General features: G+C 46.1%; 1 protein-coding gene and 1 long non-coding RNA gene across 3 annotated transcripts in view; one reads left to right on the forward strand and one right to left on the reverse strand.

The window, feature by feature from the left end:
• The window catches only part of LRP8 (LDL receptor related protein 8), a 173,059-nt gene that overhangs the window by 3,585 nt on the left and 143,770 nt on the right, over nt 1-25,704 (reverse strand). The window contains exons 5-18 of one of the 2 annotated variants that reach the window (XM_083846999.1): nt 22,398-22,760; nt 15,953-16,075; nt 15,475-15,597; nt 12,479-12,598; nt 12,224-12,349; nt 10,328-10,499; nt 8,527-8,754; nt 7,812-7,930; nt 6,235-6,374; nt 3,590-3,731; nt 2,390-2,542; nt 1,534-1,755; nt 681-749; nt 262-434 (exon numbers count right to left, since the gene is read on the reverse strand). In XM_083846999.1, coding sequence (XP_083703125.1) covers nt 262-434; nt 681-749; nt 1,534-1,755; nt 2,390-2,542; nt 3,590-3,731; nt 6,235-6,374; nt 7,812-7,930; nt 8,527-8,754; nt 10,328-10,499; nt 12,224-12,349; nt 12,479-12,598; nt 15,475-15,597; nt 15,953-16,075; nt 22,398-22,760 — 2,273 coding nt within the window. The remainder of the gene's footprint in view (nt 1-261; nt 435-680; nt 750-1,533; nt 1,756-2,389; nt 2,543-3,589; nt 3,732-6,234; nt 6,375-7,811; nt 7,931-8,526; nt 8,755-10,327; nt 10,500-12,223; nt 12,350-12,478; nt 12,599-15,474; nt 15,598-15,952; nt 16,076-22,397; nt 22,761-25,704) is intronic. The other variant, XM_083847000.1, reaches the window with a different exon arrangement.
• LOC310903573 lies at nt 768-6,188 on the forward strand. The gene is made up of 3 exons (XR_014587608.1): nt 768-1,322; nt 3,513-3,710; nt 4,050-6,188. It is a non-coding gene; the product is annotated as an uncharacterized lncRNA (long non-coding RNA).

Consider the following 25,704-nt stretch of genomic DNA (forward strand, 5'->3'; position numbering starts at 1 on the left):
GGTTTGACTTGTGAATTTTGATGCATTAGCAACAGTATCAGAATTTGGTTCTAAGTTGGGTTTCCTGTTAAAAATCTCATACGCTACATATGCTGCCTATAAATCTAGGCTTCTGCTTATTCTGTGATTATTGAAATATTAAAAAGTTCTGTTTTTTGTCATTATAGGTCAAATGACCAACAATGGAATCAGCTGGAGATAATTCTGTATATAATCCCTCAACAAAATTAATCACTGTCAGCAAGTTCCCCAGGTACTTACTGCTGGGTAGACATGTCCAATTTGGGCAGTCCGCCCAATGTGGATTTCATCTTCATCTTCCTCTTCTGTGGTCTTCCTATATACTGGATTATCAAAATTCATGCTTTTAGTATTCTTCCGTTTCCAGTTTCTCCAGATGAGGTATCCCCCCATGCACAGCAAGCCAATAACCACTGAGGAAAGGGGAAAGAAACTGCCGTTAGCTAGGTTAGCTAGTTCTGTGGGGACAGCATGAATCTGTTGGGATGCTCCCATCTAAGTATCTGTTCTCGTACAACTGTCTGAAGGCCGGAACACTTTGCCTCATTTCAGCAGTTCCTCTACTCCTTCACACCCCCCAAGTCCTCAAAGTCAGAGGAGTCTATTTACGCAAACTTTGAAGGAGACCATACTGAAATATTAAAATCAAATCAGCTTACCAACAGGAATGACAATTCCAACAACAGCTGCTGTCACAGTTGAATCAAAGCCTTGACCATTATTTGAATCTGCAATTACAAAAGTATTGCTGATCATTTCACTTGTTCACTGGCTTTGAAATCATATCTGAAGAATGTTTTATGTTAGTAACTGTGTTTTTCTGCCTATTGGGAAGTTTTTGTTATCAAAGAGTTTACAAAAAATTTTGCAATAAAATAATCAGGGAGAACGATTAAAAGAAAAGCAGGTACACACAAATCTGGGCTGGGCTGAGCTGTTTCTTCTTAGGAATGAAAACCTATTAATTAACACATTAAATACCTTCAAACAGACAATTAAAGAACTTAGCTCCGATTGGTTAATTAATACATTTGAAAGGATATTTGCACAAACAGTACTTAGGAGAATGAATTTTAGAAATCAGATTCTGCTTTCCTACATGCAGTACACAGTGTACCGAATCACTATTACTCCAAATAGGCATCCTAGTTAAATAGGGATGATTTATTTTTTGTTTTCCAGATGGAATCCATACTTAGGCGTGCAGCACTACCAGCAACACCGAAGCTGAACTAGTGGCAGGAACAGGGCAAGGAGTAGTATGAATTTGCAGGACCTCATCTCCAGAGTCAGTTTTACAGGTATGGGTTGAAAGCCTGCCCTTAAAATCCCTGAGCGACTGGAATCACATCAGCTATGGTAACAGAGGAGTCTGTATAAAGAACATCTAATTCTCTTGCTACACAACAGGACGGGTCTGCATCTCAGCTGCTAGGTAAGGTCTCTGATGGTACATTAGTTTTTGTGATACTGTATATATTGAAAAAGAAAAGAGGAATCTCATTTTCTTACAGTGTTGCGATAAATTGCTGTTTCCAGTGGTCATCTCAGAATCTATCAGGATGGACGGGGTTGGATGAAAACTTGAGGTGGTAACTGTAGCTTCTGATACAGCTTTGGGGATGACTTCAGTGGTGGTATTGGCACTGCCAGCAGGGGTCATGGTGGAAGCAGTGGCAGTACGCGATGCTGTGGTTGTAGAAACCAGTACAGTAGCTGAAGTAGTCGGAAGATCTGAAAAGCAAAAACAAACATGAAATTTAGTAAAAATAAATACACAAAGAAAATCACACATGGTGATGTAAATCTGGGGAATACTGTGATGTTTACTGGTTAGGAACAGAAACAGAATTCTGAATCTGTTTGCCACGTAGAGCACTGATAGTTCTTTACCTGCAGCTACCTGAAATCAAGCTTAATTTATTAACAGCAATAAAGTTCTTTGGCTAGAAGATAGTTAAGAAGTTAAAAGAAAAAACAAAACTTGTTTTTGGGAAGTGAACCAGGAACTATTTGCATGTTAGGGAAAATTATAGTGTAATCACCAGACTCATCAGCAATGAACGTGGCCTTTCCAGATCCAGTATCTATAGGGCACTAATGTGGTGAATTTTTATGATTTATTGGCCATTCACACTTTTAGTCCTAGGCATCATCACTTTTTTTCCTCTTTCCACTCTATTTTCTCCTGATTATGCTTTCAAAAAATAATGCAGGTTTTCAATAAAGAACAGCACAGTGCTGTGTTCAGAAGTCAAACTATGTGGAACACAAAAGCTAATGGTTGTGTTCCACCATCAGGAACGTGTACTTTCACTGTAAGTATGATTTTACTAGGACAGCACAACAGCAATGTCATTGTATTTACCTTTGTAGCATTTTTTCATGTCTGGACCCAGCCGCATATTGTCAGGACAGGCACACGTGTACTTGGGAGAATGGGGAGAGATCTGAGGTGCAGGAAGACACAAATATTCACAGCCTCCATTTGGCTGGGGGCTGAGCTCACAGGAATCGGGAGCTATTCAAAGATGGAAGAAAAGAGAAATTATTTTCCTAATTGTTCATTTATTGTTCTTGGCAAAGAAACATGAGGTCCTCTAAGAAGACTCTCTTCCACTCCCTACCTCAATTAATTGGTCTGCTTAAATATCTTTACAGTTTGGAGTGAAATCTTACACACTACTATAAAAACCATGAAGAGAGATTAGTGAATAAAAGTTTAAATGGCTTCATGTGGCTCTGTTTGCCTTCTTGTTCAAACGTACTCATTCACAAGCCAATAGTTCAAAATGCTATACAGTAGAGATGACATTTGAATGGCTTATTGATTACCACTAGTAATTATTTGGAACATTCACAGACTGATGCTGCTGAACTAGGAGAGCAGCCTTTGCCCAGCTGTACATCCTTTCACAATTAAAAGCAGGCAGAAGTAAGCCATTTTTTCTCATTGAACTTTCTCATGTAGTTTCACAGTTATCCTGTGTCAGAAATTGGCTTCCTGTTGTTCTAAGGCAATTTGTTCTAGCAGTTGCTTAAGATTCTGAAGACACATACACAACATGTGTTGCCTGATATACACAATCTTCATTCTAAAAAGTTCACTTAATGAGTGCTGTGAAAATGGCCAGAGCTTCAGTGCTGGCTGTGAGGACCTCAAGGGAATAAGGCAGCTCTCCCCAGCTGCCAGACTGCACTGCAGTCTGTGCCACTGCAGCCTCACCGCTACTGCTAGCGAAGCCGGCCGTGAGTGCCACTCCTCATGCTCACCTTGCTGTAATACTTCCAGACTGCAGCACAACCCAAACAGATAATGAATGGCACGCATCAGAGTGATAAGAGTAACTCTGTTACCAAAGATGCTAATTAAACAGCTATTAACAAATCGCAGGCTTTTCAATAAGTGCTGCTGCGGAAATAATTACACAGGAACTTCAAACATCAGGCATTGATTTCACATTGTTACCTGTGCTTTTTCTCTCATCAAGAACCATCAGGAAGCATTTCATTTACTAGCTCAAATAAGTCTGATTTAAGGCCACGAGACCCTGAGGACATGTCTTACCTTTGGGCTGCTTTAATTCATGAAATACCACGATGTCATGAGGATTATTGAGATTTTCTGCTAAAACGGAGATGTCCAAGCCATTCAGCCTGTTTGCACTGAAGATTGCTTCATTCTCCAGGTCAGTCCAGAACACTCTGTCCTGCAGGAAATGCATAAAAATTCTGACCTGACCCTGCTCAAATCCAATTCATACTCAATTAAACTCCAGTAATCACAAAATCAATCCATTGCTCTCCTGCCTTGGGACACCTCTGATTCATGGTAGTTTTACCTGCAGCTTTTTTCTTTCAAATACTGTTATCTCTAATGGTTAAAAGCACAGCAATTGTACAGTGGTTATAGGAGTGCTCAGTAAATTGAGTAGCTATGAGACTGAGATGAGGGAGCAGGAATTTGGTTACACACACAAGATTTGCATCCATTCTGATTCTGAACCTTTTTTTTTTTTTAAATCAAGGTGGACTAAAATCAGAACCAAAGGGCTACACTAGAAACTTCTGCTATCTGTGCTGATTTTTTTTCTCCTTTACAAAGATAAGACCTGCGTGAAAGGGGTGTCTGTGAAGAAACCCGTCCTATGATCATACCTGGAAGATAAGTATCTATTTCTTTTTTGTATTAGTATCTTTGGTAAGGCCCGCTGTGACTGAAGATGCAAAATACCTGGTCAAGGAGGTATACAGGATTGCAGTTATCAAACAGTAATTAGTTGCTCAGTTAGAATTTATCTATATATTGTGCTGCATGCTAAAAAAACACGTGCATTTCAGTAAGGAAAGACACATTGCTGGAGAACAAGGGCAAATTACCAAAAGCAAAAGGATTGTCTGTTATTGTAACTGGCCATTCAGATAAGAAAAGGCGTACAGCTTAAACAATGCAAGAGGTCCTTCCAAACACTGCTGATTCAGGACAAAACTACAGAGCAGCAACTTTCTGGGGAAACCTGTGCCCCAATCCAAATGCCTAGATCTCACACACATTGCATAGGAGGAAAAAGGAGTTTCAGGAAGAGGGTTTTGCTGTGTCAAAAGCCTGCCTAGTTCAGTGAAATGAAAAGACAGGAAAGAAAAGGAAAGGAGGTTGTGACAGACACCTTAACAGGGACCCAAACAGACACCTTTCCCTACTACAACTTACCTGGAGCTAGGTGCCAAAGTTCAAGCTTTTGTTCCCGTAATTATTTAAATATTCACACAAAGTGGCTTAGCTACAAGAGAGAAGACTTCAATGCCCCAGGCCAGTGGTGCTTGGCAGTCCTCTGCCAGGGTGCAGAAAGGCTGCATTGTCTCTCTGCTTCCACCCAGGCAAAGCAGGGATTTGCGTTATGTCTTCCATACCCCTGGAGTACTCCTGGGATTTGAACATACACTTTAGATCTTAAGCATGAGGTAGGAACTGCAAGGAAGCAGCCCTGGGCCCTGCCACTTGGTAGCTGTGTGTAAACCACTGGCAGAAGTGGGGAAGCCTATTTATGTAGTGATTTCTGTGGGTTCAGGTCCTAGTTCTTCCCTCATGAAATCTGAGGATCTGAACGTTTAAATATTGCACTGCTGTTAAGTATTACTCTCTGTAATGCCAAGTAAGGCTGCAGTGGGACACTGAATGGTACAAGAGTACTGAATCTACAGGAGTAATTGGGTTTTCAGTGCAATATAGTAAAGCAGAGGCTGGAAGCCTAATGCCTTTGTGAAAATAGGCGTATGTCTTTGTAGGATCAGAGCTGTAATTGTTTGGCAAGGGACATTTCTCTGATGTGTGGCAGGGTTTTTGTGTCATAACTGGAGCAGTTCAGCTTGAACGAGAATTATCTGACTTTTCCTGAACTAGGTGAACAAAACCACCTTTTTAATGCCAAATCCCCGAACCCAGCAATGCACTGTTGCACAGTGACTGCAGGGGGAGCCCGGCGAGTGCCTTGCTGGCACAGATACTCCCAACTGAAGCCTTCAGACCCCTGAGACAGGTGAGCACATTTCTGAGGATACTTCTGCAGATACTGAGATGGGCAGAGGGAACATGGAAACAATCAACCTGCAAGGCCAACGCAGCAAAATTTAAGAGGCCGTCCTCCCCTGAGGATTCTGTTAGCACTGGAAAGCGCAACACAAGCATGCAGACGTGGTGTGAAACACAGATGCTGAGAACAGCAGAGTGCTTGGCAGCAGGCGGAGAGGCTGCTCTGAGCCCATGCAGCTCCTTTCAAAGTCTCACTTGTCAAAAGACACAGGACATGCTGCAATGGCACTCAGTGAACGGTCGGCCCACCTGCTGATCACAGTAAGTGCCTTCTCCTGTCCCTCACTAATAGTTCTGGCCTTTGCACGGACAGTTGGCTCAATTCAAATCAAGGGAAAGCCATTACCATTTTCCAGTTACGTGGGAGGCATTACTCCGGGCACCACCTGCCCGGATTCACTCGTACTCCATTAGGTAAAAGCATGGGACAACGCACTGCTCCTGATTAAGGGCTTTGGAAAACAATTTTCCCTGCTGAACCCACACCAGGTTAATCGGTTTCTATAGCAGCGAACGCCCTCACTGAGCTTTCTGTGCTATGCAAAAGGCAAAGCTTTCAATCAAGAAGAGCTTTGAGACCTCTTGCAGACTCAGTCTGTTATGTATCCGCTCTTGACTCTTACCTCAAACACTGCTAAGCCGAAAGGATGGCTCAGATCATCAACGGAGGAGATGAGAACTTTTCTGTTGCTGCCATTGAAATCAATGCAGGACAGTGAATGCAGTTTGGAGTCTACCCAGTAGAGACGCTGATTCAGCAAATCTGAGAAGTAAAACACAATGAAACAAAATTACACACAGCTCCTGCAACTCTTTTTCTCTTGCCCAGCATGTTTTTCCTGCTGGCAGCATGACTAATCTCTTTATTATTGGGCCTTTTTTTTTTTTTAACACTAGTTCTGATTTTGATTCAGCGCCCAGATATGCTGGGATAAGACCTTGTAAGTAAGATTAAAAAGGAGGAACATTCTGGTGTGTGTGTGTGCCTGACTAACAGCTTTCTACAATGAGGTTCTTTTGTTACTGGGAGGAGCGGGGCTTCTAGCACTTGGGGCTTCCCAGAGGTGCCCCATCAGTGCCTCTCAGGGAGCAAGAGGCTTCATCGCTTAGGGCTATTCAGTTCTTGGCCTCTTGCTGGAGAACGATGTCTGAGATTCAAATGAAGCATCCCTCTGAGGGAGCCGTGCGATTTACACATTCTCTGTGATGAAGTCTTGGGTTTCAGAAGTCCTTGTGCTGCAGGCTGAGGGAATGCTGGTGGTGGGAACATTCCTACCACAGCCAGACAGATTTTGGGGAAGGTGCAGGTAAGAGTAGGAGGGAAGGATCTGATGCTACTTAGAAGGCTATGAAATTAATTTCTCTTCCTGGAACAAATCCAGTTATTTTGGATGAGATTCACTAAACTAAGTGCTAGTAGATGAGTGCCAACAAACAACAACAAAAAAGAAAAACCATAATTCTGTAATTAAACAAGCTATTAATTTCTTAGATATTAAAGGATAACGTTATTCATTCACAGCAGTAGCACTTCAACAATATGTGATGGTAGTAACATTTTATCCTATGTCCTTTTTATGGCCAGAATTTTCAAACATTAAGCAGAGAACTTCATATCTGTACAGTGTTAAACATATATGGCTGCAGCTCCAGATGAGGCTGTCCCCTGCTGCCCCAAGAGTGCAAGAAAATGTCCTTTCCACTTCCACAGCTTGGTGCAGCAGTGAGAATGACCCTCTGTGTGCCAGCAGGATGCAGGGTATGGGCTGAGACGGGCTCTGTCTCACTGCTCCCATCCTGAGAGGCTGGGCAGCCACGCTGACAGGGAACAGGTTCTGTATGCTGGGTCTCTTTTCCTGGTGTTCCATGCATTAAGCAGTCCAATGAATTACCTCGGCATTGTCTCTGAGACAAGACCAGAGAAACCACTCCCAAAATTTCCCTTTGTCTTAAAACACACCTAAAAGCAACTCAAGGCTGCCGCGTTATGAGGTACGATACGAGGACTGCGGCAACACTTACCACCTATGCTTGCTACTGAACCAAAATCACTCATGTTGAAGAATACTGAGTGACAGAGAATTTCCAGGATTTTTGTCTGCAGGTGCCTTTACAAATTTACAGTTTTGTTTTTCCTACTTAACAGAAATGAATTTACAATAGCCACAGTGGATAGTGTAGCTCTAATCTGGGCACTTACCAAGCGTGATGCCATTTGGCCACTCGATGTTGTCAGCCACCAGCACTCGCCGCCCCACGCCATTGAGGCCTGCTTTCTCAATCTTAGCTTTGTCTCCCCAGTCAGACCAGTACATGAACCTGAAAGAAACAGATGCAAGAAAACAGTAAATTTGACCCAAACGTAAGAAATTTGCGCGATTGATCTGAGTAGGAGTTGCAGTGTTCTCTGCTTGATACTGCAAAGTCCCTCAGTCACTTCAGCTCATTCTGATACACACCTAGCAGAGCCACCGTGCTCCTGTCCCACTGGATACTCTGCCACACAACTTGCACCTGAACATAAACTCTTACCTTGTTGATCCCATGCAAACTAACTCCTGGTGTTTCTGCTAGATCCGTAGACTCCACTTAGCCAAGTCGCCCGTACTCCAGTCAGACTATTTATTTCCCAACATAACCTGCGTGCCCGAGCCAGCTCAGGCCCATCTGACACATGACCTGGTATTATTTTCAGAGCTTTAACTGCAGCAGCCTTGCAAAGATTGAGCTGAACCATCTCTTTGAAGCATCTCAGCAGTTCCATTTAAATTAATGGATTTAATTATGTTTTAAAGATAAGGGCATCCGTAAGCCTTGATGGCAATGAGTAGTGCCTATGAGTTTTGTTAGAGAGGCAGAAAGATGACAGGAATTTCCCTGTTGGCAATGGAAATGTTTGTAGTTTTCACACCTACCTCCTTGTGGGGTCAACAGCAATGGCTCTCGGCTCACTGAGGTCTCTGTTAAAAAGCGTCCTCCTCCTGCTTCCATCTGCGGTGGCCACCGAGATAGTCTTGTTTCCAGAATCCGTCCAGTAGATATTCTTATGAACCCAGTCTATTGCCAGCCCTTCAGGAGAGTTCAGCTGGCTGTCTATCAGAATCACCTGCTCAGCTGTGTCGCTCGCTTTGTCTATGTAGGCACTGCAAAGACAAGACTCGTCACTGGACTGACACGCGGCACAGGAAGGGCTCTGCAGATGTGCATGGGGCCGGGCCTCAGAAACAGCTGAGTGCTGGGCAGCACCACTCCGACCTCACAGGGAGAAAGTGCTCACGTGGCACGAGGATGGACACAGAAACCGTTATGGCTGCATGCTGCATCCTTCTGCGGCTTTCTCCTACATTTGTTCTTAACTCCCTGTATCTGGATGGCAGACACTTGCAGGACAGGGAACTGCCATTTTGCTACCTGCTTCCTGCTATAACTGCACAGGTTAGCAAAACTAAAAAATAAACGTGTGTGTTATATATATACATATGTTACGAGTGTGTTTGACTTAGGGCACATTAACTTCAATAGTATAATTTTACAGGATTCACGGACATTGGAAATGATGATTACACAGCTTGCTCTGCAGAAAAGATGGGACTTACAGCAAAGCTAATGCAAGCAGGAGTGAGAAAGAGAAAAATTCTGCTGTTTGGAAAAGGAAGCAGGCTTGGTACAGCCATATTTAGGGTATGAACGCTGTTCAGCCCTTAGCCCCAGGGCATTCACTGTCAGAGAGCTGCAGACGGAGTAGTGTCTCAAATTCTCTGGATGGATATGAAGCCCTTACCCACCCTGCTGGTGCCTGCAGTGTCAGACACAGTGAAAGCAGCCTGCTTTCTTCCGAACCATCTCCCCATTTTCAGTGCTACACAGGGCTGCTCGGGGTACCTGCCTAACTGCTGGAGTGTTAATAATCAGCACACCCTAGGCAAATTTCCCTGCCAGTGGCATGGGAGCTAGCACAGCCTGCAAAAACCCTGGCTTGGCTCCCATGCTCTGAAACCAATCAACCTTTTTCCTGATCATTAGCTAAAATCCAAAACAAATCGCTGTAGGAGTTCCAGTAGGGTGCAATAGCTATGCAAATCAGAATATACATGGGGAATTTTCAGTGCATAAATTAAGTGTGTTTTTGATTAGGCACACTTACAAGCCCTGGTACATAACACTGTGATGGATGCATAAAAACAGCTGAGAAAGGAAAGGGAACAAAAACTACAGAATGTGAAATATGGTCTGTGGTCAAGTGCTGTAAATTTAAATCTACCAGAGACTACAGTGGTCAACCAGCGTCCATGCTGCTACTTCCTCACTTCCACCATTTGCCTCCTTTGCATTTTCAGCTGCTAAGTCCTTTGAGGTTTCACATACAGCAAGCACACAGCACAGCAGCAGCCTCACACAGCACCACTTAGCAATATTGTGATTCAGTAAACAGGAGTCTCCGTGTAATTGCACAAATGCAGCAGGATCTATTATTGACGAAAAGCCTTCCTACATTATCAAACCAAGTAACTGCACAAGCCCCTGATTTCTTTGTCAATTCCTGAAAAGCTTGCAAAGTCTGGGCCACAACACGTAAGCCAATAAGGGAATAAAAGCCCTTGGGTTCACTGTGTTCATTGGATCCTGCATTGTTTTCTACAGATCGTCTTTACTTGGTCCAAACTGAATCATAGCTTTACAAAGGTGCCGAAACACACATTCCCTCTTGCCCCTTACCTGTAGATTTTTCGGTAGAACAAATCACACCAATATATTCTGTTTGTTGCCACCTCCACATCCAGTGCCACAACGTTTTTCAGCATGGGAATGATGCGAGAATAGTCCCTTTTCACCAGGTCTATCTTACGGACCTCATGGCGGTTGGTGAAGATCAGGTATGGACTCTTGCCTACCACAGAAATAAGTGCATTTGTCATTTTAGCAGCTGGATTCTTTCATTCCTGATACAACAACAAAGTGAACACCCGCCAGTCACTGATCTGCTTTGTGAGAAAGCTTTGCAGCAGGCCAGAAACAAGTGTAAATGGTTTCCAGAGACAGAGTTAACACTCTGTGTTAACACGTAACACATAGGGGGACAGTTGGACTAGGTGATCTTGGAGGTCTTTTCCAACCTTCTAATGATTCTTGGAGACATGGATGGCGACAGCACCTCTGTGGTCACCAGATGTACAGCAGCTCTTACTCTGCCCATTCTGCTAAGACACAAGCAAAACTTTAGGGAACGTCTTTACCTTCAATTCTACATTTTAGATTATAAATACAAGGGCCAGATTTTGGTGATTCATGGGCAGCACAAGGAAGAGACAGTCCTCTGGGCTGGCTGGAGGGAAGGGAGACAGCCAGACTCAAGGCATGACAGAGCCACTTTGAATCCAGCAAAGCCAGGACTCAGTGCCAGGAAGACGTTTTAGACCATGATGTAAATGCAGAACTTGCAGGCAGCACCTCAGCCTCCTTGGCTATTCAGAATGGGCTCCAGGGAGCCAATTTCTGATGCTAGGAGGCAGACACCTACATGGGTAGGTTCAGACAAAGAGGTACATATTCTTGCCATCTGCAAGTAGTACAGCATGTGATTCTCTGTGTTCCTAAGTGCCACTAAAATAGACTGCAAATCAAAAAGTTAAAGCTTCAGTTTGCTGGTTGTACACCTGCCTGTTTAAGGAAGGGACAGGATGGGAGACTCTGAACGACCTTTAGACTAGTCTGTCTCCAACAACGGCCAATAAAAGAACCTTGAGAAGAGCATCTTTCCACTGGGAAAGGCAAAAAGGAACTGAGGAACATGGCACTGGAGGGGAGGAGTTAGGACAAGGTTCTAGCTCTACATGGCATTGCAGGGCTCCGAGCACAGACTCTCAGGTGCAAAGACATTTTCTGACCAACAAGTAGACTAGTGTCTCAGGATTTGGTAAGTTCTAATCCACTGCAGGTGTGAGACTAACAGACTTTCTGAGGACAGCAGGACACTGTACATATCTTATAGAACCTGGGAAAAAAAGCTACGTGAACATGCAGGATAACACTAGGCAGGCAATCTTCTATTACAGGTAATTCATCCTTCCCCAGGAGACCCACCATTTCCGTTAATGGAACCCTCAGCATGGCTAACGCTCTGTTCTCGCACAATTCAACTTTCTATCCCTCTGACAAATACATTCATTTCTGCAATGAGCTCAAGTAAACTGCTGGCGTTCGTGTTGGTATTTGCATATGAGGCTGGGAGGGTGGAGAGGTGGCTAACCTACCGTCTTTTAATTGGGTTGTCATCTTCCTTTTAATACTATTACCAGTAAATGTTTTGCTGCACTGTTTTTAATAAAACCTGCCAAGAGACTTTCTTTTCTAGTTTTAGCTTCAAACAGCCAACTAGTGCCTGTAATCTTGCTCTACACACCGTTAAAATATTCTGATCTGAATGATCAGTAGTTCTTGCCTAGAGACGCATCTGCTATCGCTGCAGCAGTTCTGCACTGCTCGAAATGAATGTCTTTGCTTGCTAGTCTCCTTTTGTCTCTGTTCCTCCAGCCTCAGCCCTGCAAGCATGTTTTCTTATCAGAGTTGTGATGTTGAGCAATCAGAGTTTAAGTGCCTGTGGGGTTGTCTTACCTACGGCTTTGCAGTTCTTGGACAGGGTGTCCATCTCATATCCCTCGTAGCACTCACATTTGTAGTCCCCCTTGTAATTAATGCAGATCTGGCTACAAGCGTCTGGATTCTCACATTCATCTATGTCTGAAAGGAGTGTTTGAAACCCATCAATAACTTGAAATCAAACCATCTGTGATGGAGCAATGCTGAAGTGAATATAATCACGTCTCTGTATGGTGAAACACAAGGGACTGCTGTTTGCATGTAAATTACCTCCGCACGTTTTTTTATCCAGAAGCTTGTATCCGGGCGGGCATTCACATTCATAACCAATCTTCAAGTCTTTGCATATGTGTGAGCAACCACCGTTGTTCATAGAGCATTCATTAATACCTGGAAGAGGTATACAGATTATCCATGATAAAGGAGGCATTTTAGTCATAAGACTGAATGAAGTTAAGGGTGGTCAATGTCCTCAGAAATTTTCCCATAGCTATCACCGTTTGGTAGCCAGGAGCTGGCCACACAGAGCATACGAGTGACTTCACAGGTAGGAAGCCATCACTGTATTTCTTCCTTGCTCTTTATTATTCCAAACCAACACTGTTAGGATCATTTGGACTGAAAGCTGGTGGAAAATGAACAGGGAGCCCTGGGGATACAGCGTTTGCATCTCTGCATCTCATCCCATCAGAGAGCTAATGCTTTGAGCATATTCTACCTGGCGTGAGGAACTTCCGAGGGACCTAAGGGTGCTCTCCAGGAGACTCCTCCTTCCCCATGCACTGGTTAATGTTGACTTTTCTGAAAGCTCTCTTTGAGCTTTAATAATTCATGCTGGGGGAGTCTCATCTCCCAGGGGCCAGCTATTTCGAAATACTGTACTATTTTCCCCTCTAGCTCCAAGGAATGATCTGTGTGACAATTCCAGAAAACACCGAAGTTCAGTCTGTCAGAGATGCTCCATTAGCACTGAGATACAGTCCTCCCACAAGTACCTCCCACATGACAGTCTTTGCTAGCAGCCTGCATCAGCCCAAGTGTGCAATTTATGAAGCAACAGCCCCCTCCTCTCCCGGGCCCCTCTAATCCGAGGCCACCTCTCTGATCCTGTTTTCCAGAGCTGAAATGAAAAACAGACTAAACATATCCTTTTAACTAGAACTGCATGAGGTTCAAGAATGCTGATTTCCTATCAGAAATAACATTTCTTGTTGTAATTAACCTATGAGAAAGGTGAAGAGAAAGTGCTCTCCCTAAGTGAGACTGCTGAACAGAAGCTGTGGGATTTCAGGGACAGTGGGCTCAGTGGAACAAGCAAAACTGATTTACTTCAATCCTTAACACAATTTAAAGGCAAATTTTTAATTTAGCTTTTACTTCTTGCTTTCTTGCACACTGTAGGTGAGTAGCACAGCTGAGCCATTAAACCAGTGCTCTTGGAAGAAAATGAAAACAACCACAAGCCAATTAAGTCAGTAAGACCTGGAAAATATGCCAAAAGGAAGCCCAGCTCAGCTCTGGGATGCCTTCACCTTCCTATCAAAGATGCACACACACTGATATCAATAAATTATTAACAGAGCAAGTTCACTAGGCTCCAAGAAGGTGTCCACAGAGTCACGTTATGTGTTATCACTGCTCAATGTTTATTAATGGGTATCACCTATTCCTGTACTTGCAAAGGCCTCTAGCAAATTGGATCATAAACATGCACAACCGCTTTCTGCGAAATACAACAAAAACAATTCAACTAACTAACTAACAAGCAAGCCCTCAATGAGATGATTCCCCTGGTTTCAGAGGTGCTTTTTGGAATGGATTTAGTCTTTAAATCAAGCATTGGTTCACTTGCTGTACTTCTCAACAGGAGCTGAGAAGGAACCAGACAAAGATGTCAGCCTGCTGCCCTTCTGCTGGACAGCTGCTCCCTATTACTCAAACATTGGCAACATATTCACCACCTGCCTAAAATAAGACACATGGTGTTCTGCAGTGCTTTTTGGGGGGGATCTTGGAGGGCACTGCAGGGTGTCGCACATAACTAGACAGACACACTGAGATGAGGAGCATGCCCTGCATCTCCTGGGCTGCTGCGTGGATTACCTGGGGTTGGGTGTTACATTCACAGCAATCCACATCGTTCTGCAATCTTAAAGAAACGTGTTTCCTTTGGAGATTATTCTCTGCTCAGCTTCCTAGCTCACGTGACACTAACTGCAGTCAGCCATGGCACCACCGTTAAGGTTGAGCACCAAGCCCAGCTGTGCTGCTGCCCCGTCTCCTGAGACAAACTGGGCTGCTGGCCCTGTTGTGAGACCTCTGCAGACAGACAAGTTGCAACACCCACTCAGAAAGACAGGGAGATGTGGATTAGTGCAGAAGAAAGCAAGGATGTACTGAAAGCACAAGGTAAGAGCATCCTTACTGGGAGCTCGTGCACACTTTTTTTCTGACACAGAGGAGAGACCGACAGCTCCCCGTGAATGCGAGATATTTAAGCTGCAGGCACTGAGCTCCATGCTACTGGTGCTCCATGATGTCGTGGCGAGGGACAGCCCAGCAGCCTGTCCGAGGCTTTCTGCATGAGGGAAAAACAAGGGTGTTTTAGTGATGCTCTAGGCTGGGGCTGATGCCTGCAATGTCCAGGCAGAAGGGTGAGAGAGGCTCAGCCCTCTGGCCTGTGGCTTTCCGTTCTGCTGCCTGCCTGCCCAGAAGCAGACCAGGCTCTCATGGCTTGGCTGATCTCGGTAGCCCACAGCCGGCAGGATGCTGCAGACAGAAACCTGCTGCCATTTCTCCAGCAAGCAGCAACAACACACAAAACCCAGAAATGGCTGAAGTCTTATCTTAGTGGTTGCTGCCTCTCACTGTGTTGTCACCTTCAGAGCACGTTACCAAAGCTAAGTCTTTATAATGTTCTGCTCATGTTACAGGAATTCACAGGTAATGTTAGCAGTGAGGCTAAATAAACTGGTCCGTGCTGTGGAGGACACTAGTGTCTGGGAAGTCCTGTGCTCAGCTCAAACATCCCTCCAAAGAATAAAAACTGAACTGAGAAGGGCACAGTTCACACTGGCAGATGATCAGACTAGGCTACTAATTATATTCATGTGAAGGGTGAAGAGAGAATAAAGGCAAGGAAAGAGAAGCAGAGTGAGAAATAGAATTAGCAGCTACATGTGGTTACACTCAAAGCTGTGAGCACCAGATGGAGGAGAGGGGAAGCAGTTACAACAGGAGCAACACGTAGAAGGCAAGTACTGTACCACATTCTTTCAGAGGCTCGTCAGACCAGTCCCTGCAGTCTCTATGTGAATCGCACACTTTGCCTCCGTCAATGCACTCTCCACTCTTACACTGAAACTTGCTGGGACTTTCACATGCTGACTCTGTCATGTCGGGCAAGAGAGGAAAGTAACTAAGTTAGATGAGGCTCATGACAACAAAAAGCCTGACACAGAGCTTCAAGAGGGTGTCATTAGCAGAAATGGGATGGGATTAAGCAAATGAACATTAAGCTCGAGTATGATGCAAGGAACTTTTCAAGACGTGCAGTCTGCCTGGTCAGCACAACCATCTCTCCCAAGCGACCCCGCTGCCAGAACGGCTTAAACCTCTCCGCAGGAAGCAGCCTGCCATGGCACAGAGGAGCAACACAGGCCTCCTCCTCCCTTTGCAGCGGCCACGGATCTCTCACAGGCTTACACAACCGAGCACGAGGAGCGCAGCGCTGTTTGTACGTACCTTGGACGCAGCCTGCCTCGTCACTGTTGTCAGGACAGTCGTGCACCTTGTCACACTGCTTTGCTCCGTGGATGCAGGTCCCATCCCCACACTGGAATTCATCCGGCTGGCAGGTCACCAGAGCTTTAAAACAACACATTTAAGAGTTAGCCACGCAGGACTGGGAGCTTTTGTGTGGCATTTTTCACCTGACACTAGTGGAGTTTGCACCCTCCTTCAGCAAATGGCACAGAGCAGCAGCTGCTTCCACTAAGCAGGAGAGGCAGCAGCTACCTCAGCCACTGTCCTCCTGTGCCCCCCGACATCCCAGATCATATTCTACACCCTTGTGAAGAAGAGCCCCAAAACCCACATGAGCAGACACAGTCAAAACAGAATCAGTGCAGACAGTGAAGCTTCTCAGGTGAGACACGAGAAAGCAAGTGGGCAGCTAAACTTTCAACACTGGAGCCTTTCTGGGGCCTTCAGCCCTTGCGAGAGGCCAGGCTGCATTTCAAACAGGAGCGCAGAGCGGCACTCGGTATGCAAAGGCAACTGCTCCTCAGTTCTGCCTTCCAAAAAACTGTGTTTAAGCTGTGTTTTGAAACATGTTCAGCCTAAGGTCATGGGGCAAGATACACGTACAGTGTCTCTGCTAAAGCCAATGTGATCACACCAGGGATGAAGCTAGCAACACAGACACAATCACTTGGGTTACTGAACGCCCATTAGCTAACCACAGACCACTGGAAGGCAGAAGAGCTCTGCTGCCCTGTGGCTTGGTGTTTCTTGGGGTTACAGGCCAAAAACATCTTCACAGGGTCAGGCCAGACTTCAAGCCTGAAGCTCACTTGCCCTATTTAGATTATTACAGACTCAAAACAGATGTGATGAACAGCAAAGTTGGGGAAAAAATAAATCAGGCTGCTGCACTGATCATGCTAAAAGCAGTTATGTTTCCCTCCTCAAGGTTACACTAAACCTTCCTAGATGGGATCTGACTTGCAGTGACAAGGGTGCAGGCAGTGGCTGGCCAGCGAAGGGCTGTAGCCTGTAGCTCACTGGTGAAAACAGGCTCCTCGTTCCTGGGACGTGTTACATGGCTTGTTTCTACGGAGACTGTCTTCCAGATGTTTTCTTAAAATCCTATTAAGGCAGCACACCCCGGAGAGCTCTTGATTCTAGCCTTTCCATCTTGCTGATTGCAGCCTGGTGCCATATGACAGAAAATCACTGCCTCTGACTAGCTGGAGGAGGTCAGCACTGAGGGTACTACACGGGAGGCGAGCACTACGTGGCACACTTCCCTCGACAATTTGACAAACTGGTTCTAATACAAAAACTACTACTTTCAGCTAACCCCAAAGAGCCATGGACATGCAGAGGGCTGGCATCAATACCACAAGTATTGGTATGCACAAAGGCTCAGCATTGTTGGTGATAGCATCCATAGGGTGCAGGATCCAGATTCACAACTGCTGCATGGGACTGAGCTCTTGTGCATCTACAGGCATTGAAGGGCATGAGACGGGAAGAGCAGCAACTGCAGGGCTGGTGGGGGAAGGGGGAACTCCTGCCGTAGAAATACACACTATTCACAGGAGAAAGGTTAGGAAATAGCACTGCTCCTTGGAGAGGAAAGCCATATGGACTATATTCATAAAAAGCTGCAAAGCAAGAAAAAAATCCCAAGCAGTAAGCACAATTATGGGACCAGCTGTGTCACCACATTTCAGCTAATAAACCCAAACGCAGAAATGGGAAACCTCAGTGGGACATCTGGGACAGCAGCTCCAAGCGTTTGGGAGCTGTTGCTCAAAATGGAGAACAATGAAGGAGAGGAGGAAATGAAGCTGTGGTCTGGGAGAAGCACAGACCACAGACCTGGAAGTGGCACTGAGTGCTCCTGCAGGGAGGCAGAGGCACTGCTGTTTGAACCGTTCCTGCAGTGTGCGACCACTTGCCTGAGAGACCACCTTCCCCATACACGATCCCAACCTCTTCCAAACTAAACCTCGGCCGTTGCAAAGCTTTTCCTACTGTCTTACCTAAAATTCCCTTACCACAATTTCTTATTTTCTTCATCTTCCAACATGAAAACCAGTTTACTTCACCCTTTCTGGAGCAACTTCTACATGTGAAGACAGGACGGGATGGTCCTCCATTTCTGACTGTAGGTTTTAACTCCCCACAGACATGCTACAAGTAATTACAGCCAATGGGGGCCTTGTCTTTCCTGGATCATGGAGCAGGTCTCCAGTTTATCAAGTACACCTGCAAGACGTGGCTACAGATTTGGAAGGCAGCTGTTATAAATCCTACTAATTGTCCTCAAAGCTCTTCTAGAAAGCAGTTATAGCTAGATGCTAAGAATAGAAAGGTTTCTAATTCTACAACAAATTAAGAACTTTGCAGGAACTGCAAATATAACAATGCACTAACACCACAAGACAGAGAAAAATGACTGCACAGTCCCAGCTCAGTTGCTAAAGGGACTGCAAAACACAGATGTGGGACTTTTTAACATTTTTGCACAAAGCTCTTGCTTCAAGAAGAGACAGAAGACTGGAAAACAGGCTTGGCTTTAAGGCTCGTTTCTCATTCCAGCAGGGCTGTGGAAGTTCAGACCTTTGAGAAATGGCCCTTGAGCCTCTTAATCAACACCCAAAAAGAGCAGATACAGTGACAGCTCTTACTGATCACAAAGATATTAAAACGAATATACAGCACTTCTATCTTTTGGTGCATTTTTCAACAGAAGAAGGGAGAATGCTATGTCTATTCCTGGCCCGGAGAACTTAAGTTTGAGGTGAGAGGGCCAGGAACATCGTTATCCTGAAGCTGGGACACAAACCCAGCTGAGCACCATGGGCAACATCCCAAAGACAGATATGAGCTGTGCTGTTCATCCGCACAAGATGTTCAGAAAACTGCTCTGCTATTTTGGGGGGTTTATTTTATTATGGAATCACAGCAGTTTTATGGTCATCTTCTCAACTCTGTAAATCAAATAGGAAACAATTTACCAAAGCCGTGCTAAATTAACAGGCACACTCAGACACACTTTTCATTTGCAAGTACTGGGCACAAAGCTGTATTGCGCAAATTCAGCAGATACTTTCCAGATTCCAAGTCTGAGCCTCTGTTTCTTCTGTCTTCCACCCCCCCCTCTTTTTTTCCCCCCAAATTTAACTTAAGCTCAAGAGAAACCCAGCATTTGCAAAATGCATCAACCCTGTTTTATAGATGGGGGGACAGAGGCATGAAAGTGTGAGGTCAGGTCTTCAGGGGTCTGTTTTCTAGCTGTCAGCTGTAAGCATTATTTATTCTCCCTCCTGGATACCCTAACCTGAGTTGCAGAGAATATTTTAAAATATAACCATTCCAGATTTGGAAACTAATAAATCAAACCTAATGTTCATTTTATACATGCATATATGTATTTTTTGAATATACATACTGGGGAAAAAAATAACCACTCAGCATTCTCACACAGCTTTCCTGAAATGTCTCCTTCGCTCCTATTTATTTGCTGGTTTTGCTGCCAAAACCTGTTCACCAACTGTCACCCTTCGTTCCTGCTCCACTCATTTATCACCCCAAAATAATTACAACAAATAACTGGTGGTGGCCTCATGACATGTTTTTTAAAGCTCCCATCCCTCTGTTCTATACAATGCAAAAACCATATGATCCCCTTTCGCAAGAGAAGAGGCTACCACAGCGCTGGTACCCTCAGGTTTAACCGAGGGAAGCCCAGCGGTATCTGTGCCATTCCTGCTGGTACAGGGATGGAGCAGTGTCAGGCAGCTGCAACTCCCTGTGTGCCACGCAATACGGATCTAAAAGAGAATTTCTGGAAGGGAGGAAAAAAATAATAAAGGTCAGTCCCTACACTCTTCACTCCAACAGGCGAACAGTGATTGTGTGTTTCCAGAGTACTCACATACCACTTCCTTACTGCAGGCGTGTGCACCTAAGCAACAGCTTTGGATAGGACGGGGAAGCAATGTTAGTTTGGACTCTGACCTGGTTGACCCATCGGCTACAGCTGCACTGAGTGCCACAGGCTCTCCCCTGGCTGCTAACTGAGATCCCCTACCCACAGAGCACGCAGTAGCAGGGTTATGCCTCTCAGTTAGGAATCACTGGGGTGATTCCTAATTTGCACAGGTGTAAAGCAGTCAACCCTGTACAGAGGAGCTCGTCAGTAACTAAAACACAGGGCTTTGGCTCTCAGGGTTTCCTGGCTTCCTGCTGAAGGCAGCATAAGCAGCTCCCATGCCCATTTCTCCTGGGTAGATAAGCTGCATCTTGTGCCGCACTGAGACTCACTGGGAAAAAAAAACACTCTACAAAAACTTCAAGCACTGAGTGCACCCTAGTCAGGGAAATAACGGTCTCAAGTCACTTCTGCCCTCTCTAGCCACATTTCCTCTTTCTTCCACTGGTTGTCAGCACTGTGCCGTGCTGCGGCCACGTCCAGCTGTGTCCCCTGCCCCACAGAGGCTGCCCTTGGCGGACCTGGAGGTGCTGCTCGGTGAAGCTGCTCTGTAACTGAGGGCTGCTGTCACAGCCGTGCTCCTAGGCCTCGGCAATCTGAGCTCAGCTGGCACTTGCTGGAGTCTGTCAGATCATGGAAAGAAGCTGGGGAATTAAAATTCCTTCCAAATTGAACAACAGGACCTGAAAACTCATTTTAGATACATTCCATCGAAAGTGCCATCTGGAAGCTGCTCCCCTCTTCCACCACTTGGAAATGGAAGGGAGCTCACCTCCCCTCTCCTGAGCTGTGTGACATCAGCCGTCCTGCCAGGGCACCACCACTGCACGGAGTGCACCCTGGGGGGCAGAGACCAGCTCTCTTGCTGGAAGCCCCCTGTGCCGTACACCAGCTCTTACCTGTGTTTGTAACGAGGGCCTCGCCGCTGCCTCCTGCTTCACAGGGGACACAAAGACAGGACTCTGCAGGAGGCCTCAGAATGTGCCAAGTCAGCACACGTTGTCCCAGATAACAGCGCACACCTCCACCTGACAGGCTCCTGCCTGGCTTTCTTACCGTCACTTCACTCTGAAATGGATGCAGGAACCAACTGTGCCTCCTGAACCCACTGTCCCCGCAACACCGTCTGCCAGGACTGCGCTGACAGCGCTTCGGGCACTGGGAGCACCGCCTGGGTACCTCCTGACAGGAGCTACGTCAGCTCCCGTGTCACCTTCCTCCTGGAGATGAAGAGAAGCCATCCTACCTGCTCCATCCGTACTTGGATAGGAAGGGGCTGACAGCGACGATATCCTGGTACCCAGCAGGTGAAGTTGCTCCCTAACAAAATAAGCTGGGCTTCTCCTGCTCTGCTCTCTCCTCCCTTTTAAAAGAGTCCTTGGCAATTTTAGAGGCACACCAGGATTATCTACAGCTCACCCTGGTGCTCTCCTACCATGCAAACAGCAGTGTACACACTGTACCTTACTGCCTCCTCCTATTGCTAAAGAAGCCAACAAATTCACATCTGTCTACCTCTGCCCAGAAGAGTCTGATCCTTCCTCTCCTTGAAGAGCTCTCCCACACAGGCTGCTCTGAGGTCACCTGCCCAGACTCAGCGTTGGCCTGGTTATAGAAAAATGGTGCTGGAAAAAGGGAACATTTTCTTATGCACCTTTGTAAAAATGTCTGCTTTCTGCAGCTGGTTGCTGCCTTCCTCCCCAGAGGTGGCCCAATGTCAGAGCTACTAAATAGATACAGCTATGTAAATATTTTATTTTATTCCAATCTTGCGATTATGAATATTTTAGCAAAACATTTTGCTCTTATTTTCTTGTCTCCCTCCTCAGATAAGTGACCAGCTTGAACAGTTTAGTGACTAAAAATGGATGAAACATTCAAAATACCACGCACACCAACAACACCATGTTAAATGCATAAAGCCAGCTGAAAATAAATCCATTATTTATTAGCTCTGTGCCTGTAACAAGCCAAGCTCAAAGTGCATTTCAAACTGGATTCTTCAGAGGTACTGCTCTTGAGTGCCTTGTTCAGTACACTCTAACTTCAGAGGCAGGAAATTAACTATTTTTTTTTCGGCTGATCATATATTCCCTTTGGCATTATGGCTTCTGACCTCCAGGCTGTGACCCCATTGTGCAGTCTGGGGGCTTTGAAATTTTTTCCCATTTTCCACTGCCTTCCTTTCTAGCAAAACAGATCTCCTCTGAAGCACGGAACCACTGAACAGCTCCCGCACCCCCTCTCTGCATGGAAAAAAAACAAAAAAGGAGTCTGGAGTATACCTGACCCTGCTGAGATGGGGACCCAGCCATGCCATTTGGGACACAAGTGCTCCTTTGTCAGACACACAGTTGCTGCTCAGACAACTCACATCAAAGCCTTGCCTCAGACCCCAGCCCACGGCGCCTTCTGGCTGCCCTCTCCCCCCGAGGAGGGCCCTCAGCCCCTGCACACACTCACGGCAATCCTGCTCGTCGGACTTGTCCTTGCAGTCCTCGTCCCCATCGCACTTCCAGTTGAGGTGGATGCATTCGCCGTTGCCACACTGGAACTCGTGAGCCGCGCAGGTGTTGAGGGCCTTGGCATCGTGGCCACACTTTTCTACGGATTCGTCCGACTGATCGTCGCAGTCCGGCTGGTTGTCGCAGACCCACAGCTCCGGGATGCACACGCTGTTGTTGCACTGGAACTCGTTGGGGTTGCAGGTCAGAGGGGAGCATTTTCGTTCATCGCTGCCGTCCCCGCAGTCGTTGTCCCCGTCACACACAAAGATGATGGAGATGCACGTCTTGTTACTGCACTGGAACTCATTGGGAGAACAGGCTTGGGGAGAAAAACAAGCAGGTGAGCTGCAAGGTCTCCAACCTCCCCCTTGCCACCGTGCTGGCTTTAGCACATTACAAATGTCTGAGACAGGGGAAAGGAGAGGGCACAAACGCATTGTCTCGGCTGTCCTAAACTAAACTACGTGGCAAGCAGCAGGTGAAAACACACTGGACATCGCTCCAGCTGTGCCCTGGAGTGCTCCCTGCCTTTGTGCTGCCCTGCAGCAGTAAAGGGAACGCACTGACCCAAGTTGTAGCCCCAGTTCAACCTCCCCACCACCCTTCTGGGCCATGGGCAGCGCTGCAGAAGAAGAGGCAGGAAAAATGGGGGGCCAGCTGCAGCTGTGCCCTGGTGCTGAGGCAAGAGCAGCCCTGTGAGCTCCACTATATGGGGACCAGGGTGGACAGAGGGGGCACACCACGGGGGTCGGAGGTGTGCTGGCAGGAGCCGGGGGGGACCCACAGCGCTGCGCTGTGCTCGGCGCTGACACCACCAGCTTCCTGGCTGTCACGAGCACAGAATCAGGTTTGAGGATTTCACAGTGTGCCTGGTTTTGGACATATTAAGTGGGATGTGTAGGGTAAATATTTAGTGAGTCGAGCATCAATTTAGCTGCAATCTGCCAGTGAGGCCCTTTACAACACACTGAATGCCTTCCCTGGAAATCACAACTCAGCATTAACATACAAATGAGACGTTTGTCAGATATGAGGCTGAGCACTGAGTGGAGCACTCTTGTCTGCAAGCCTGATGGACAGCTGAACCAGAGAAACCTGCTTAAATTAAAATTTCAGGTACTCCAATAACGTGCACTTAGCCCTCACTTTATTTCATCAACCAAATGAAACCGGGGGCACCAAAACCCTAGAAGAAATTTGCTTCAAGTACTTTCAATTAGATGTAGTTTAGTCTTTTGGTTAAAAAAATAAATAAATCTCTGCTTCTGCCCTTTCAGATATCTACAGGAAAGTTACACATTATATAAACTACAATCAATATAAATAAATTAAATATTTTTTTCTAATTGCATTTGGGAATCATTTTGTTTTCAGCAGCAGAGCTATTTACGGTCACTTCTGCAGAGCCCCTGCTACAGCCCCAGTTCAGACGTCCTGGTAGCTGCAAGGGGCGGCACAGCTCCCAGCAGCAGCCTCGCAGTGAAGGAGCTGATACATGCCAGCTTTACAGCCAGCAACGGGAACCCAGCGGTACCCTACCGAAATAAGCCTGCTTTATACCTGGGAGCAGAACTATTTACCTAGCAATTAAGAGTATGTTCTCTTAACTCACTAATTTACTGAGTTGTCCACTGATATTTATTTACGTTCTAGCTTGTGAACTCGCTGGGCTTCACCTGTCAAATTAAGCAGCCTGTATTTTGACACCAGAGCAAGACAAGAAATATATCTACTTCTCCCCTCCTGCCCTGCGCTCGGTCCCGTTTACTCCCAGGTTTTCCAGATGTTCCTGCATCTGCCAGAGCAGCAACCTGACTAATTCGAGGAAGAAAAGGTTTGCCTTCCTTGGTGCGACACCAGGCACTGGCTACAGCCCAAGCTCCGTCCAGCAGGGATAAACGGTACAGAGAATCTCAGCTGTGTGCCCAGCCTCACAGCACTAATCACACACCACAGAGCGAGGCCACCAAAGGAGTGCCTGTGTTAGCCACCAAACACTGACCAGGCAGCTTGCCCAGGCTCCTTCTGTACTCAGGAGGGTATTTTGGGGATGGAGAGATGCCCTCACCAGCAACTCCTGCCACACACCTTGGGATGGGAACTGTCCCCTGGAGGGGCTAACCTGTCGCCTCTCCAAACAGAGAGGAACTGGGATCAGACAGCTAACATTAGGAGATGAATGCCTCTCATAAGGACCTGAAATACAATCGCAGTCTGGTGGAAAAGCGTTTAAAAAACCATTTTGCATGACAGAATTGAGACTATTAAAGTGCTGCAGCCCGCACACAAGTTCTGCTCTTTTTCTTCATTCAGCATACTTTTCTATCCTTACCCAATAACTCGAAATAAAATGCTCTGTTAATCCCAGCCATCAGCACACAGCTGTGGGACCTAATGATCTCTTCAGATGATGAATAATATGGAACTGCCAAATGGAAATTTAAGGTAACAGTTATCATCTTACCAATCTATTCAGAAAAGGAACTGAGGAACAGGAATATTTCTAGGTCTACGTCCAATTTCTGTAACAGATCAAGGCTGAGAAGAATAAATTGTTTTTCTGGCATTATTTTGATCAATCTCAGAAACATGCCAGCAAGCAAAATTTTCCATAGTCCTTTGATCCCTCGTTTTTGGGCAAGGTTATGATTTGCACGCTGCAGAAGTGCATTAATTTCCTTCTCCCCAGCTGTAACGAGCCCATCTCTTTTCCTTCAGTGTTTTCTTGGTCCCACCTCCACCCCTCCTTCCATCTGTACACGTTTCTGTTTAGAAATTTGCTGTATTGGCAAATTAGAGGTGGATAAACGCGTGTGGGACACACACAATGGAAGTTTGCACAAAAGCTCCTCCTCCGCACCTACAGATCCCAGTCCAGGTATAAAATTACTGATAATCACCGTCAGAAGAAAACAGAAGCAATTCACCCTTTGTAACCTCTCGTGAGGACTTTCTCAGGGAAGCTGCCCTGCTTGGAACGGGCTGGCTGCTGTCACCGTGCCGTGCCAGGGAGGCCCCCGGGCAGCCCCAGAGCTGTCACCAGGGCCACCTGCAGACACGGTGCTGCTGAGATGGCTCCTCAGGGTGCGATGCCAGAGGGGAGCACTACAGAAGGCTGCTCCAGGCACCTCCTGGTCAACTCAAGGAATGAAAATGCCCTTTTCTTCACTTACAGACCGAACGGTCATCTTTAGGCCAGCTCAAATGGGACAGTTCCTTCGGGGTCACATGTGCCTTGAGCAGAGACCTCTGTCTGTGTGTGC

The sequence above is a fragment of the Anser anser genome (genome assembly GCF_964211835.1).
Source record: "Anser anser genome assembly, chromosome: 8".
In the NCBI taxonomy this organism is placed as follows: Eukaryota; Metazoa; Chordata; class Aves; order Anseriformes; family Anatidae; genus Anser; species Anser anser.